At 47.2% G+C, this 14,594-nt stretch overlaps 1 protein-coding gene across 1 annotated transcript in view; it reads left to right on the top strand.

Moving 5' to 3' along the window:
* LOC125745103 (plexin-A1-like) overlaps positions 1-14,594 on the top strand; it is a 149,178-nt gene that overhangs the window by 130,262 nt on the left and 4,322 nt on the right. The window contains 10 exon segments of the mRNA XM_049017601.1: positions 1,370-1,626; positions 2,976-3,042; positions 5,469-5,615; positions 5,913-6,072; positions 6,216-6,319; positions 6,403-6,499; positions 8,282-8,472; positions 10,381-10,550; positions 12,754-12,966; positions 13,114-13,264. Of these exon segments, the coding sequence (XP_048873558.1) occupies positions 1,370-1,626; positions 2,976-3,042; positions 5,469-5,615; positions 5,913-6,072; positions 6,216-6,319; positions 6,403-6,499; positions 8,282-8,472; positions 10,381-10,550; positions 12,754-12,966; positions 13,114-13,264 (1,557 nt within the window).

Raw genomic sequence — 14,594 nt, 5'->3', positions numbered from 1 at the left:
GGCACTGAGCACCCAAAAGCGGCCTGTCTCTGAGGCACTGAGCCCCCAAAAGTGAGCTATGTCTGAGGCACCGAGCCTCTGAAAGTGGCCCATCTGTGAGTCACCGAGCCCCCAAATGCAGTTTGTCTCTGAGGCACCGAGCCCCTGAAAGTGGCCTCTCTATGAGGCGCCGCACCTCTGTATAATCTGAGGCAGGCATGAAGAGCAGCTGATTATATATTTGTGGTTGTGTTGGGGGTGTGTCTCTTATTGAATTTCCCCTTGCGTCGCAGCGTAATGGAAAGGCTGCACCGCGCTGTTCAGCTCCGCATCTCTCCTGCCAGATCCCTTCTCCCTAAAGCAACCCGTTGCTCCCCGGGGGCCACGCAAATTTCATTTTGCTCCGCAATGAAAATTGAAGCACTTTATTAAGCCATGTAGTTGAAAAATGGGGGTGGTGGGGGGGGTGTAAGTTATGGAATATGACGGTTGAATGCCTATGTGACTGGAGCATTGAATTTATGCTTGTGTTTACAAGTAACTCGAGGGAGGGGGAGTTTTGGTGGAACTGCAGGTCTCTGGAATGGCCTTGTCCCTTTGCCTGGCCTTCTGCTATCTTCTTTGCCAGTGAAGCTGGTTTTAGATCAAGGATGAAATGTCGGACTCTGGGCCTGATTGAAAGTGACAGGTGCCAGCCTGTGGCACAAGTGGGTTGTGCCCCCCCCCAGCTCCGTAAATATAATAATAATCGATATTTTTATTGTCCCCGTAGGGAAATTGTCTTTACGCCTCCCACAACTTCCTCTTTTTTTCATAGAGTAAGTTGACCGCGAAGGGCTGCCACCTGTAGCGGCGCCCAGGGAGCTGGGAGTTAAGGGCCTTGCTCAAGGACCCACAGGCTGAGGCTGGGTTTGAACCTGCGACCTTCTGATTATAGGCACACAGGCTTAGCCCACTGAGCCACATATATGAGGTTCATGGCTCTCTCCTCCGGGGGGGGGGTCTAGCTGCACTGGTCTTCCTTTCTGTCTCCATTGGCCTCTCTCCCTTCCTGGGCCGGAGTTCTGATTGAGCTCCTAGTCTCTCTATTGCTCGATGCTGCTGTATTGATTTATGAATAACAAACCCACACGGCTGTGACTCACTGGCTGATTTGACTGATTGATATGTGCAGTATGTTCTTTGTTTTACCTCTGTTTGGTTGTCAGAGTTCCTTTCTCAGTTGTAAAGCTGTATTGAACATGCTCAGCTAGGTACCATTGCTCACGGGCTAAATGCAGAAAAGCTCCGCGTAGGCTCTGTGTAGTAGATGGCACTCAAACCCGTGTTTTTTACCTACTGTTCAGTACATTATGTCATCCCCCGCCCCCCCTGCTGTCCTTACTCCCAGGTGCCCGCCAACGTGGAGAAGGCCCTCACCCTGTTCGGGCAGCTCCTCAACAAGAAGCACTTCCTGCTGACCTTCATCCGCACCCTGGAGGCGCAGCGCTCCTTCTCCATGCGTGACCGCGGCAACGTGGCCTCGCTGATCATGACCGCCCTGCAGGGGGAGATGGAGTACGCCACGGGCGTCCTCAAGCAGCTGCTCTCCGACCTCATCGACAAGAACCTGGAGAGCAAGAACCACCCCAAGCTGCTCCTGCGTCGGTGAGCTCCGTGGATCACTGGGAGCAGAGGGGTTTGATGCTCTCCATTTTTCATTTTGCAGCTTACTTTTGCTTTCTTAACGGACTGCAGGGATGCACACACACACAAACACAAGCCAGCCGGTCTAGGGTCAGTGCTGGCAAAGGTGGGTTGTAATTCATCTGAGTGGCAACAGGAGGTGCCCCAGTCTGGAAGCAGCTGGGTCCTGCCAGCACTAATGCAGCCCAGGGATTGTATTGGGAAATTGCCCCCTCCCTCACTCTATATTAGATTACTCCCATTGAATAAAACTGTTCCCAAAATGCTCAGTGGCTTTGTGGAACTTCTTGCTCTCAACCTTTCATTTTGTTTCTTTTTTGGCCCCATGGTTCTAGGCAAACAAATTTCTGCACCCTATACTGATAAAGTAAACCAGTACAGATCCGGTGTCACCATTACCTGTCTTTATCACATGTGATTTTACTGTGTGTACATTTCATGGTTATAATTTTTTAATAGAAGATACAGCTCCACTTATCATTTGTACCTCATCGCCTTGTGATGTGTTTGTGTAACGCCAGAAGCAAGACATACCAAATTACTTATCCATTTTGAAGATTCAACAGCAGAAACTTTTAGAGAGCCTCTGAGTCAGAAGCTCAGCTTCTTAAGGGTGGCACTGCTCGTTCTCTGAACGGTGTATCCTACGAGCACCAAGTAAACCACAGAAAAGTGAGGGCGGCAGGTCACTGGAGCCGGGACAATAGACAGGGTGACCCACACTGGGAGCAGACCCTCCTGGCCCCCACTGGTAATCTTTCATCCAGCTTTCCCCACAGATTATGAAGGCTCTGGCCTCCTTCATATCCATGCACCTTGGTCTTTGTAAACAGATTCTCTACATGTATAATTAAACAGCAGAGGTGGCTGGGGGGGGAGGAGGGTAAAAAGTAGAGGAAAAACAAACTGCTCCCCTAAGTTCTTCCTAAGCAAGCCTCACTTGCGCGTTTTCTCAGAGTTGTTAACAAATTAGGAGTAATAACGTCCGTTAATTACAGAGGCTTTTAATTACTCCTTTTCAGTTAGACCTTTCGTGGGTCATTATTATGCACCAGGTTTATGATTAATGAGAGAAGTTGCCTAATTATGCTAATTGCCTCCTTTTAATGAAGATTGGTCATGTGTTCCGGGATGTTTACGATTTTTATTTATTTATTTAAGGAAGTGAGCGAGTCTTCTGACTGTGTAGTAAACAGGTCAGGTCAGGTGACATGTGCCATTTTCCCGGCGTAGATGGTTCCCCGCTGTCACATCAACCAGATTGTGTCTCTCCTGATGTTAATTCCATGGCTCTCTTTCGTCTCTCCTAGAACTGAGTCGGTGGCTGAGAAGATGCTGACAAACTGGTTCACTTTCCTGCTCTACAAGTTCTTGAAGGTATGTATCTGACCAGCAGTCCCCAGACCTGCACCCTCCGCTGTGTCCGCTGTCCTCTTGCCCTGGCAGCACTCGCCACTTTCCTTCCTTCCTTCAGATTTGGACGTTCAGCTTTAAAGTTAGTATCAAATGTGTTTTTTCTTTGTTTGCTTGCCGGTTCCCCAATTGCACCCCGTACTTTTCCTGTTTTCACTGTTCATGGGAGTTTTACTCACCCAAAAAAATTGAGGGCAGAATGATTCCTTCAGAGACATAACCAATCAGATTGTAGAGGAGGTGGGTCCAAGCAACTATAGGAGTCAGGACCAACCAATCAGATATCTTTTTCCGCCCACCTCTAGTTGCTTAGACCCACCTTAGAACATTTCTGTGTAGGTAAATTTTTTTCATGAGTTATTTCACTTCTCTCTAGTTCAAAGTGTGTGACTGGACAACTCCAGCTACCATCATTTCAGCGGGAGCTCCTTCAGCTGCATGTCTGCTTTCAGGAGAGGATATCTTCAGTTTTGGAGCAAGGGGGGGGTCCTAGTGCTTTGTGGGGAATCTGGAGGATTTGCAGCCTGTATAATCACGATAATCATGATAAAAGTCAGGTCCATGGAGGGGGTCTCCTGGCCGAGGCGGCGTGTGTGTCAGTGTGCAGGGGCCTGGAGAAGCCCAGTGTGTCCTCCTGCCTCTAGATGGCGCCTTGCTTAAGGCTTAGGGAAAATGAGAGCCTCATTTGCGCAGTGTGCCATCATTGTGTTTAGGGCTCCTTTGGCGGATTGGGGTCCAGGCTATTGGGCCCTCTGGATGTCAGTTTAGCGCTAATTAACTCTGATTTCCGCTAGCTACTTTAGTGTCTTGTTCAAGCACTACTGGTAAATGGAATTGCCCCCCCCCCCCCCCTTTATTTTTGAAATTGTCCTTGCCTCTTTGTTCTGTCTTTACATATTAGTGGGCTAGTGACCCAGACAGACCACGCAGGCCATCTGACATTACAGCATTTTTATTTCTTAAAGGGAAGTGGTGGAAATGTAAAGCAGGCGTCAGAGTGGTGCCGAGGGCTGCAGCCAGCGCGTTATTTTCACATGTTGTCTCCCCCACGGTCATTAGCCACTCTGGGTGTGACGTTCGGCTGGTTAGCTCCTCGCTCCTGCACTCTTTCATGGACATGTGTGCAAATGTGCCCTAATGAAGCCAGAATCTCAAATTAAAGGTAATTTCAAAGACAAGCGTGCTATCAGAGGGTCCCTGGGAATGAAATATGCGTGTTCCTGCTTGTTAGCAGCTGTCTGTTTAATTACCGCAGATGCTAACGAGATGCTAACGGCATATGGTGGCGGTGGGAGAGGCCGAGCTGACGTGCGGCTGCCAGGAGGGGGAGGCCAGAGGTGCAGCAAGTTCAGCCTCTGTCCCAGTAACCCTCGGCATATCGAGGGACATTGATTAATCCTTTTTCCCTTAACCGCACCAAATGTATGCCTTTAGGAGAACTGGACATGTGTAAGGGTGTGTACGTTTGTAAATTGTTCCAGAATTTTTGCTGTGGTGAGTTTAGCCAGCTCTGTTATCCGAAAGCATTGTATTTTTGGCATAGCATGTCTGTATCTGCTGTTTATGTAGGTAGTTACTTGTCGTCTCTCAGTCTCCATCTAGCTCTGAAGTGGGCTTTGATTCAGGATCGTTGACCCCCCCATTTAACTCCGTCCTCTACCACGAATGCGCTCCCCAAAGTGATACGGTTGGCTACTCATCCGAAACTGCTCGCATTTTTGGAGTGCACTTTCCCTGGGCATGTAGTTGACAAAACGGCACCTTAGTCTCTAGTGGGATCTCCCCTAAACTGGGAGTCTCGCTGTGGTTTGCCACGCAGGTTCCAGAGATGCTGGAGTTGAAAGTTCCTTCTTTTTAATCTGAGACCTGGAGGGAAAATATAGGCCTTGCACAGCCCTGGTGAACACCCTCCTTTGCTGGGGTACGGGGGCGCAGAGTTTGACCTTGCGGCATGCTGGGCGAGGCGAGGCACGGTGAAATGTGCACAATCGCTCAGCTTCTGGGCTTTGTGAGTGGCGTAGCTACACTCAGCCTGAATAGGGATGAGCACCGTGATTTAATATTCCTTTAGAAGTCTCATAAAATATCGAATCTCTCAGATGTTGTCAGTACATTATTTATTTGCTTAGTACGTTGTGTGTTTTTTTTCTCAACGTCTTCTCTAACATTTTATATTTCAGCCGGTTTTATGTAACTCTTGCAGTACAGTTGCAGACGCGGACTGTAAAGAGCTTCGGTCACAGGCATTATGGAAAAGTGCATCTTGGTGTGATTTCATTTGTCGCTGCTGTCGATTTCATTTGACATCTGAATTGTAATAAAATGGACTAGACCATGTCCAGCTTGGCGGGGGTGTTGGATAAGCGCTTTTGTCTATGTTCTTTTTTCAGGAGTGTGCCGGTGAGCCCCTCTTCATGTTGTACTGTGCCATGAAGCAGCAGATGGAGAAGGGTCCGATCGATGCCATCACTGGCGAGGCGCGCTACTCCCTCAGCGAGGACAAGCTCATCCGCCAGCAAATCGATTACAAAACCCTGGTCAGTAGGGTGCCTGTACGGCTCCACTGGGGGGGCGAAGGCCCATAGCCCTAACCCTAACCCAACCATGGGTGTGAACCTGCTCTTTCAGATACGCTGTGAATTGGTCAGGCCATGTTATCGTTAGCATAAGCATGCCTTTTGTGGTTTTTTGCGAATTTTGGTGAGGAAACGAAAAAAAAAATACCCCTAGGATTATGAATTTATGGGAAAAGTAGCTATGATAATGTATTTATGCATCTTGCTCAGAAATGCCATGTATATATAAACGTCCCTCTCTTTCCCGTGTCCCAACAGACGCTGCATTGTGTGAACCCAGAGAACGAGAACTCCCCGGAGGTAACGGTGAAGTGCCTCAATTGTGACACCATCACTCAGGTCAAGGAGAAGCTGCTGGATGCCGTGTATAAGGGCAGCCCCTACTCTCAGAGGCCCAAAGCTGGAGACATGGACCTGGGTAAACATACGCCTGTCAGTGTACACGCATGACGCTAGAGAATGCGATTATTGAGGTAGCTGGCAGCTAATGAAGGCTCCTAGCACGTCAGCCCGCAAATGCGTCGTTAATAGCGTCAATCTGTCTCTCGATGGGCTTCTCAGAGTGGCGCCAAGGCAGGTTGGCCAGGATCATCCTTCAGGATGAAGACGTCACCACCAAGATTGACAATGACTGGAAACGGCTCAACACACTGGCGCACTATCAGGCAAGGGCATCCCGGTACTGGGAGACGCCACAAAGCACAGCGGTTCTCGGCCGGCTTTTGGTGACGCCATCTCTGTGCCGCAGGTGACAGACGGCTCCGTTATCGCCCTGGTGCCGAAGCAGAACTCCGCATACAACATCTCCAACTCTTCCACCTTCAGCAAGTCCCTCAGCCGATATGGTGAGGCAGCACAGTACCTGATGGTCATACCCTTCCCCAAAATCCAAGCTGTGTTTTTTTCATGAGACCCCTCCATCCATCCTCACCAAATAACCAAGTTCCCCAGAGCCCAATGCACTCCCTCAAGTGCCTCGGGTGTCTTTTTGTCATGAATAATTTGCATTTGGGTCTGATGTGTAAAAATGCTCGAGAACCGAACCCAACACACATTCTCTTGCCTACACCCTCCCAAAACATTTTCCATCATTTTTTTTGTCCATGGCTGACACTGAATAAGGTCTTTAATTCCTCACGAGTATGAAAAAATGACCATCTGATGGAGATAGGGAGAGGGGGCGAGAGCACAGCATGTCACTTCCCAAGTGTCTCAGGCAGCTGCTGCCTTTCGGCTTGCTGCGTGTTGCCTTTACACTGACTGTATTCTCCCACAAGTCTGATGGATAAACTGTTGTGATGTGGGTAGAGGAATAAAGGAAGGTCATTTCTGTTCTTAGGTCAGGAAGTTCTTTCCAGGCTGTAGAGAGCTGACCCACGACTGCATAGTTGCATGAGCTTGAGAAAACACTGAGGTGGTGGAACACCTCCGTTTGCCGCATGCGCTGATGGTCAAGGGCCTGAGGCCAAGGCTGGGTTCAGCGTAGTTAAGGCATTCCACAGTTCAGATACTTTGAGATGACCTCAGATTAATACTTTTCCCACTTGCCTTTGTCTGCTTTCCAAGGCTTGCACACAGATAATTCCAACCTTGCTGTTGAATAATTTGGTTTGTAAAGATCTCGAAATCTGTTTTAAAATTGATACATTTTCATTTTTCTTATCGGCATGTAAAGCCAGCAGAAAAAAAAATCCTGAATATTCATCTCCCCAATCCTTATTCAGATAGGAAGTTTCTAATCTGAAAGTGGAGTGCACTAAGATGAAAAGGCGAGCTCATGTCCGCCGGTGAAACCTCAGCCTTAGGCAGATCCGACTGAGGATGAAGACATGTCGGGCTAATCATGGCCTTTTGCCTCTCCGTCTGTCCATTGCGGCTGACGCCGCCAGTGACCTCACTCACTCCCACCGCTAGGCTCGCGATGCCAGTGCTGAGCGGCAGCCGTTGGCGAACAAATAGGAAAATTCCCGGGTGTACTCCATCAGTCTGTCAGCTGGGGGGAGAAGACTCTGATATTGAGGGTGATCTTTCCTCTGGAGGCCCCACCTGCCTCAGCATCAACTGGAGTCCATCTCTCTGACTGCTGCCATTATGGAGATAAGGAAAACACATCAGATAGGATCTCATTGGGTCCGTATAATGAGCTTTGACGTTTATACCATTAATAAAATGCCTGCGCATTCTCGCAGCCCAGGAGATGGGGTAGCACTGCACCAGCTGATAGCTGCTGAGTCTCTCTCAGCACGGGGTATCGCACTGTTTCAGGGATCATCATGTGTAATTTTTGTGGTGTTAGGAGACAGTTGGGTGCAAGAGAAGGGTGAAAGGAAGCTTGTGGAACTGATGCAGCAGTACTGTCTTTCAGTGAGGGCCTGTACCTTTCTTGGCCAGTTAGTCTTACTTCAGTATATGAGGAGAATGAGCTAAACGTCCAAGCGAAGCCGCAGTAATCCCTACACCCTTGATAATGCTAACCTAAAGAAAGATGTCATTTGGGGTTACCCCTGTACCATTCCCCCACCTACCCTAGAAAAGAATGCAGATCTTGCGGCCATGTATTCTAAGCTGTCCTCGCCCCTCCCACTCATCTCGCCCTCTCACCCCTGTCACCCCTCTCCCTGGTCCAGAGAGCATGCTCCGGACAGCCAGCAGCCCCGACAGCCTGCGCTCTCGCACGCCCATGATCACGCCAGATCTGGAGAGCGGCACCAAGCTGTGGCACCTGGTCAAGAACCACGAGCACGGCGACCAGCGGGAGGGTGACCGCGGCAGCAAGATGGTGTCCGAGATCTACCTGACCCGCCTGCTGGCCACCAAGGTAATCTCAGACTCAGAGGACAGGTGGGAAGGAGAGAAATGTGGAGCTTCTGGGCCATGGAACGTTTTCTGACATCACTCCAGCTTTGTTTGGTACAAGAAATTGATCGATTCTCTTGGTTGAACATTCTTATGTCAATGCACAGATCTGGCATGATAGTAGCACATGGTAATGATTATGCTTATTCGACCCATTGTCAGTTATTGATGTGACTTTGGAACCCACAACTCTCAAGAAACCAAGGTAAACCAGTTAGTCTCTCAGTTTTTTTTCCCTTTCCTATTAGTTGATGCTGCATGGTGGTTAGAAATTAAAAGGTCACAGGCTCACACCTCAGGTTGGAAGCAGTTGTTTGACTGCCAAAAAAATGTCAACTTAATCTAATCTAATCTAATCTAATGCTTTTGTCAATGATGGGGTGTATGTAATGCTGCCGGCAGGAGTGTTGTTCAGTAAACATGTTAACAGGTGTGTTATGTGGGTAGTTGTTGAATGTGGTGTTACTTAGTTTTGAGTTCTGTCTGTTAATGATCCAGTTCGTCCTCTAATTGAAACCACTCCTCTCTCCTCGTTTATTGCCCGCAGCCACAACGTGGTGCCAGCCCTCAAGTCTCCCTTGTTTCCACTCTGTTGGGGCCCCCTAGGTGGTCTCGCCTTCCCTCTGAGTCCTTGGCCAATTGCATCTTAACCGGGCAGACGGAAAACCCGCTCCCTGCTGATTGTTTTGGTCGTAATTATTCCAAAATCAAATTGAATTGAGACACTGTTTACAAGCCTCTTGGGTGGTCCGTTTGCATTCATAATGGGGGGAGGAAAATCCACGTAAATGGGTGGGGGGAGACGAGGCAGAGATGGTTAATTCATGGCGTGGGTCTCAGGGGTGTTGCTGAGTGAAGCAGACGGTTGGGTCTTGGTTTATGGGGGAGTGTCTAAGGGATTAACACTGTCCTCTACTAGAGGATGGAACTGCATCTTCTCATAGACCTAAAGGTGTGTAAAAGACCTGCACTAAGCTTGGGGTAGTTCTGTCATCTTCTATGCTGATTTGTGGCTCTGCTGTTGTATCTCACTGGCTGTTTCCTAATGGGGTCAGAACAATGCTTTCCCGCTTCTCCTATACTGGCTGATGGTTCTTCTGGCGCCTACTAGATGGTGTCTTCCAGCCAAATGGTCTGTGACAGTCTGTGTTTAAAAGCGTGCTATAATCTGCACTCCAGGATCGGTGAGAACTTGGAAGGGTAGGCAGAAGGTGGCTCCTGGTATAGCTGGTAACTTTGGCATCACCGCGTTCCCAGCCCCCTCTGGGTCAGCGGCAGGCGGCGAGACTTCAGCCAGGCGCTTCTGCTGTTTATTACGTTCACCTCCAGGTTTACAGCTTGTCTCTGGTTTACAGGCCTGGAGTCAGAACTGCTGTTGCTTGCAACAGGCGGCCATAGTGATGCTGTTCAGATTTTATCATTGTTTATCTGTCTAACCGGGCTTCTTAATCCTGGGTAAAATGCAGTGCTGACAACTTTGCCCCCCTCCCTCCCACCCATTCGTCCAGCTGGTTCTGTACTGAAGCAGCTCCTATTTACCGAGGGAGTCAATGTAGGCATCCAATGATCCACCTCACCTCACTTTGGGTTTTCGTAGAAGCCCTTTGTTCCGGCAGATGTTCATATTACCCCTGGGCATTTTGTTTTGGCTCAGGTTATTGTTTCATGATCAAATCTTTCTATCCAGTATAACATGTTGATGAGATTGTCTTGTACAGAAGCTGATAATTAGCCCTTCGCAAAGATACAATAATACCTCCGATCCTACAGCCTATAGAAGAAGAACAGCCTGAAGCTGTGCTCGCCGTCAGGTTGTTCATGGGAAGGTTGAGCTGAAATGCTCGGCCTGACAAGTGCCTCATCCTTTCAGGGGACATTGCAGAAGTTTGTGGATGACCTCTTCGAGACCATCTTCAGTACGGCTCACCGCGGCAGCGCCCTACCTCTGGCCATCAAGTACATGTTTGATTTCCTGGATGAGCAGGCGGACAAGCACCAGATCTCTGACCCAGATGTTCGTCATACCTGGAAGAGCAACTGGTAAGATGTGGGGAGGTGTCGTCCCTGTCCCTGTGCTGGGCCTGTTTATGTTATCGTACACCAGCATGTAGGTTGTGTCTGGGTTTCATTTCCATTTTTTTGGTCTTTGGAACTGACTTCATTTTGAGAAAAACTGTAACAAAATGGCTCTGACAGCAAAGGGGACCAAAGAAGACACTTGACCTTGTTAACATGGTAACTCAAAACGTATTTGATGAATCTTTATTGCCACTTCATAAACCATTATATTGGTGAATTATTATTTAAATTAATAATTTAATTTAATTAAATAATTTAATTTAGAAACAATTTGTACCAAAAAAGAAGCAGCAGTGCTGTGTATCAGCAAAGAAAGGAAACGGCAGCTATAGCCAACACTTGGTCTTGTGAACACAGTAACTCTAAAAGTATTTGATGGATCTTTTTAAAACTTTCCAGGGACACTGTTTGACATTATAATGATGAAGATTTATATGTGTTCTTATTTTGAGACAAATTACAGATGCAAATCTGGAGTACCTGATTATATTTAAATAAGTCACATAAAGTTTTTTAGCTTTTTTTAGCTTTTAACCCTTTTTTTAGCTTTTAACTCTTTGGGGTCTAGGGGTAGGGAACACACTTTCACTGACTGGGGCAGGGTCACACATTTCATTCAGTATCATAAACTTAATTCATGGCAAATCAAATTTTTCTTATATATTTATTTTGGCATTAAACTCATCTTAATGTTAGTGTACTTTGTAAATATGTCAGATTTATGTGAAGTTTGTAATTTGACATCAAAGTATAGACATTTCAAAATGCAGTTTGGAACACTTGCAGAGACATTATAAAAGTACATAGTAAGCAATGGTGGCAGTTTGTTTTGATCCCAGATATCTGATCACCAAAGTCTTGGCTACATAAAGATGACTAAATATTGTAGTTGCAAAATTCAGTTGGATAAATAAATAAAAAAAACCTAACTCATGTCACTATTTCTGGGCTCCTTTCATTGAATATGTAAGAGCTCTGATGTGTATGCATGAGCCATTCACACCTGGCCACATACCACCCCCCCCCCTTTTATGTTGCTGATGGGGATGCATCTGGATCGAGTTTCACCGTTGTGTTGTTCATCTAATTACCATGCGAATGCGGTTTGAATACACGGAAATGCGGCTATTTAGAATGCGAATAGCGATCTTCAGGTGAGGGCAGCACTACACACCCCGATGCAGGTAAAACAAAGAAAGGTGACATGGTTTACTTTTTTGCCGATTTAATCTAATTTTAAAACTTTTAGTACTTCCTACAGATTATGGATTTAGTCAGCATTTTTTTCCACGTTTCTACAATAAGATTTCAGTGAGTTATGAACTGAGATAGACGAGAAAGATACGCAGCATCACCGACTGGAGTCCAGAGGGTTAATAAAGATTTTTTTGGAGAGCTGGGGAGACTGTTCTGCGGGGCTACAGAGTGTAGAGGTTGGGGGCAGTGTCAGAGGAGAGAGGGTTAGATAGGGGCCTTCCAGGGAATACGTTGTTATCTTCCCTAAAGCATCTCTCTCTCTTTCTATATATATATATATATATATATATATATATATATATATATATATATATATATATACATACATACATATACATATATATTTAAATCTAGATATATATGTGTGTGGGTGTGTTTACTATTGTATCTGTGATCCACTGTGTACATTGTTCTTGAGCTCTGAGCATGTGTCACCTGTGCTCATGTTCAGGATCAGTGCCTCAGCCTCCTGGGCTGACGTCTGTGATCTGGGAGCTTTGAGGAGGCCCATTGGTAACCTTCCAGCTGTCAGCTGTAGACTCCTGTCCAGCAGACTCTCACTGGCTACATTTGAAGTGCGGGTAGATGGAGCTTGTGTGGGTGCCATTGATTGCCACAGATCCTGTGTGTTTTGCCTATAGTCAAACAGTAGCACATTTCAGTTCTGGGTATGTGTGTGCAATGGATGCACTGACAAAGCACTCATGCAGCAGCCTTGCAGAGGAGATGCTGTGCATGCGTGTCTGCACTCGTAGATCTGGTCTTGCCAGCTTTACATGTGTCCCTGTCATCTTCTGCACCTTGTATGACGCATCATTCAGTACATGGCTACTGCATTTTATGACTTCCTTTTCTGTGCTGTTCTCTTTTCCTTTCCTGTTTGCCGATGACCTACCCCTCCCTCCAGTCTTCCACTACGCTTCTGGGTGAACGTCATCAAGAACCCCCAGTTTGTCTTCGACATCCACAAGAACAGCATCACGGACGCCTGCCTCTCCGTGGTGGCCCAGACCTTCATGGATTCCTGTTCTACCTCGGAGCACAAGCTGGGCAAGGACTCACCCTCCAACAAGCTGCTCTACGCCAAGGACATCCCCAACTACAAGAACTGGGTGGAAAGGTAAACAGGACTGTAGCGGATACCGTCCTGGCGAAGGGTAGAATCTGTTCTGGGATTCCACCTTCTGCAGTGCTCAATACTTGGATGTCAATGAATTGTGAGGGCAGTGACACAGATAAGGGAAAAAGTGCTGTTTCCTTCATACAGGTACTACTCTGACATCTCTCGGATGCCAGCGATCAGCGATCAGGACATGAGCGCGTACCTGGCGGAGCAGTCTCGCCTCCACCTCAACCAGTTCAACAGCATGAGTGCCCTGAACGAGATCTACTCCTACATCGTCAAGTATAAGGACGAGGTTCGTCTTGGCCATATATCAGTAGCTCCATCTCACCAAACACAGGGAAATGCTTGAATTTGGTAGCCTGCCAAATATTCCTGAAAACCCTCCCTATAAACTAAAATCCTTGTTCTTTTGAGTCTTTCTGTCACCTGCTGCACTGTAGAGCACGCAGACCTGGCCCTCTCTACATTCATATGTTATATTTGGCTTTAAGGACAGTTCAAGTTATGATTTGTCATACAATTTAAAAGCATCTGTAAAAAAAATATTTTTAAATATGCCAGTTTCTGTAAAAAAAATATAAAACTTGAAATATTCGCTTGGCACAAAAATTTGTCAGAGAGATAATGCTAAGCATGGGCTGGCCCCCCATCCTGGGTTGTTCCCTGCCTCGTGCCCATTGCTTCCGGGATAGGCTCCGGACCCCCCGCAACCCAGTAGGATAAGCGGTTTGGAAAATGGATGGATGGATAATGCTGAGCATTAAATGGTTACGTTAGGTACAAGGTGAGTGCAATACTTATAGGCAGAAGTTTATATTGCCACACTTTCTTGCAGGAAGCAAAAGTGAGTCAGGCATTTAAATAAAGAATGTACTGACTCATCAATGCTCTTCCAGGCTAGATCCGACAGGCACTGTCACGTCACTCATAATTTCATTGATGATTGGCAGTGGAATGGTACTTTATGGGGCTGGTTTTTTTACCCACTATTACTGCCTCTCCTTGGAGTTTTCCTGCCTCATCCCTTGTCGCACTGCCCCTCCAGTAACGTGCATCTAGCCTGCACTCACCAGGAGAAGTACAGCATCTGTCATGTGACATTTGGGCCCCCCTTGCCCTAGAAAGGACATCTGTGGGGCCTTCACAAGGGGGCTCCGATATACAGTTATGCTCGCTTTTGGCATTTGTGGGGCCTTCCCAAGGGGGACTTTGATATACAGTCATGTTCTCTTTTGGAGTCTATAGGGAGGTGACTTGCGTATCTTCTTTTGCATCTCCACATTGGCATCACTATCTGTCCCAGTGCCGATGTAAAATCTCAGGGATTGATTCAGGGATTGTTTTTCTGTCCATACATGGACAAATGTGTCTGGGGGCTCACTAGGCTAAACCTATGCCAGTGACCAGAAGGTTACCGGTTTAAGCTCAGCTTCAGTAGAATAGTCAATTCTGTGGGCTCTTGAGCGAGACCCTTAAGCCTCTACTCAATGGATGCCGCTACAGGTGGCTGCCCTTCACTGCCAAGCTTGCTCTCACCTACATCCTACATATGTATCTGAGTATCATGGAATGCAAGATGGGGAAAGCGAAAAGAGGATTTCCCCGCGTGGATCAATAAAGTG

The sequence above is a fragment of the Brienomyrus brachyistius genome, chromosome 6 (assembly GCF_023856365.1).
Source record: "Brienomyrus brachyistius isolate T26 chromosome 6, BBRACH_0.4, whole genome shotgun sequence".
NCBI classification, from domain to species: domain Eukaryota; kingdom Metazoa; phylum Chordata; class Actinopteri; order Osteoglossiformes; family Mormyridae; genus Brienomyrus; species Brienomyrus brachyistius.
This window is presented reverse-complemented; position numbering and strand designations above follow the sequence as displayed.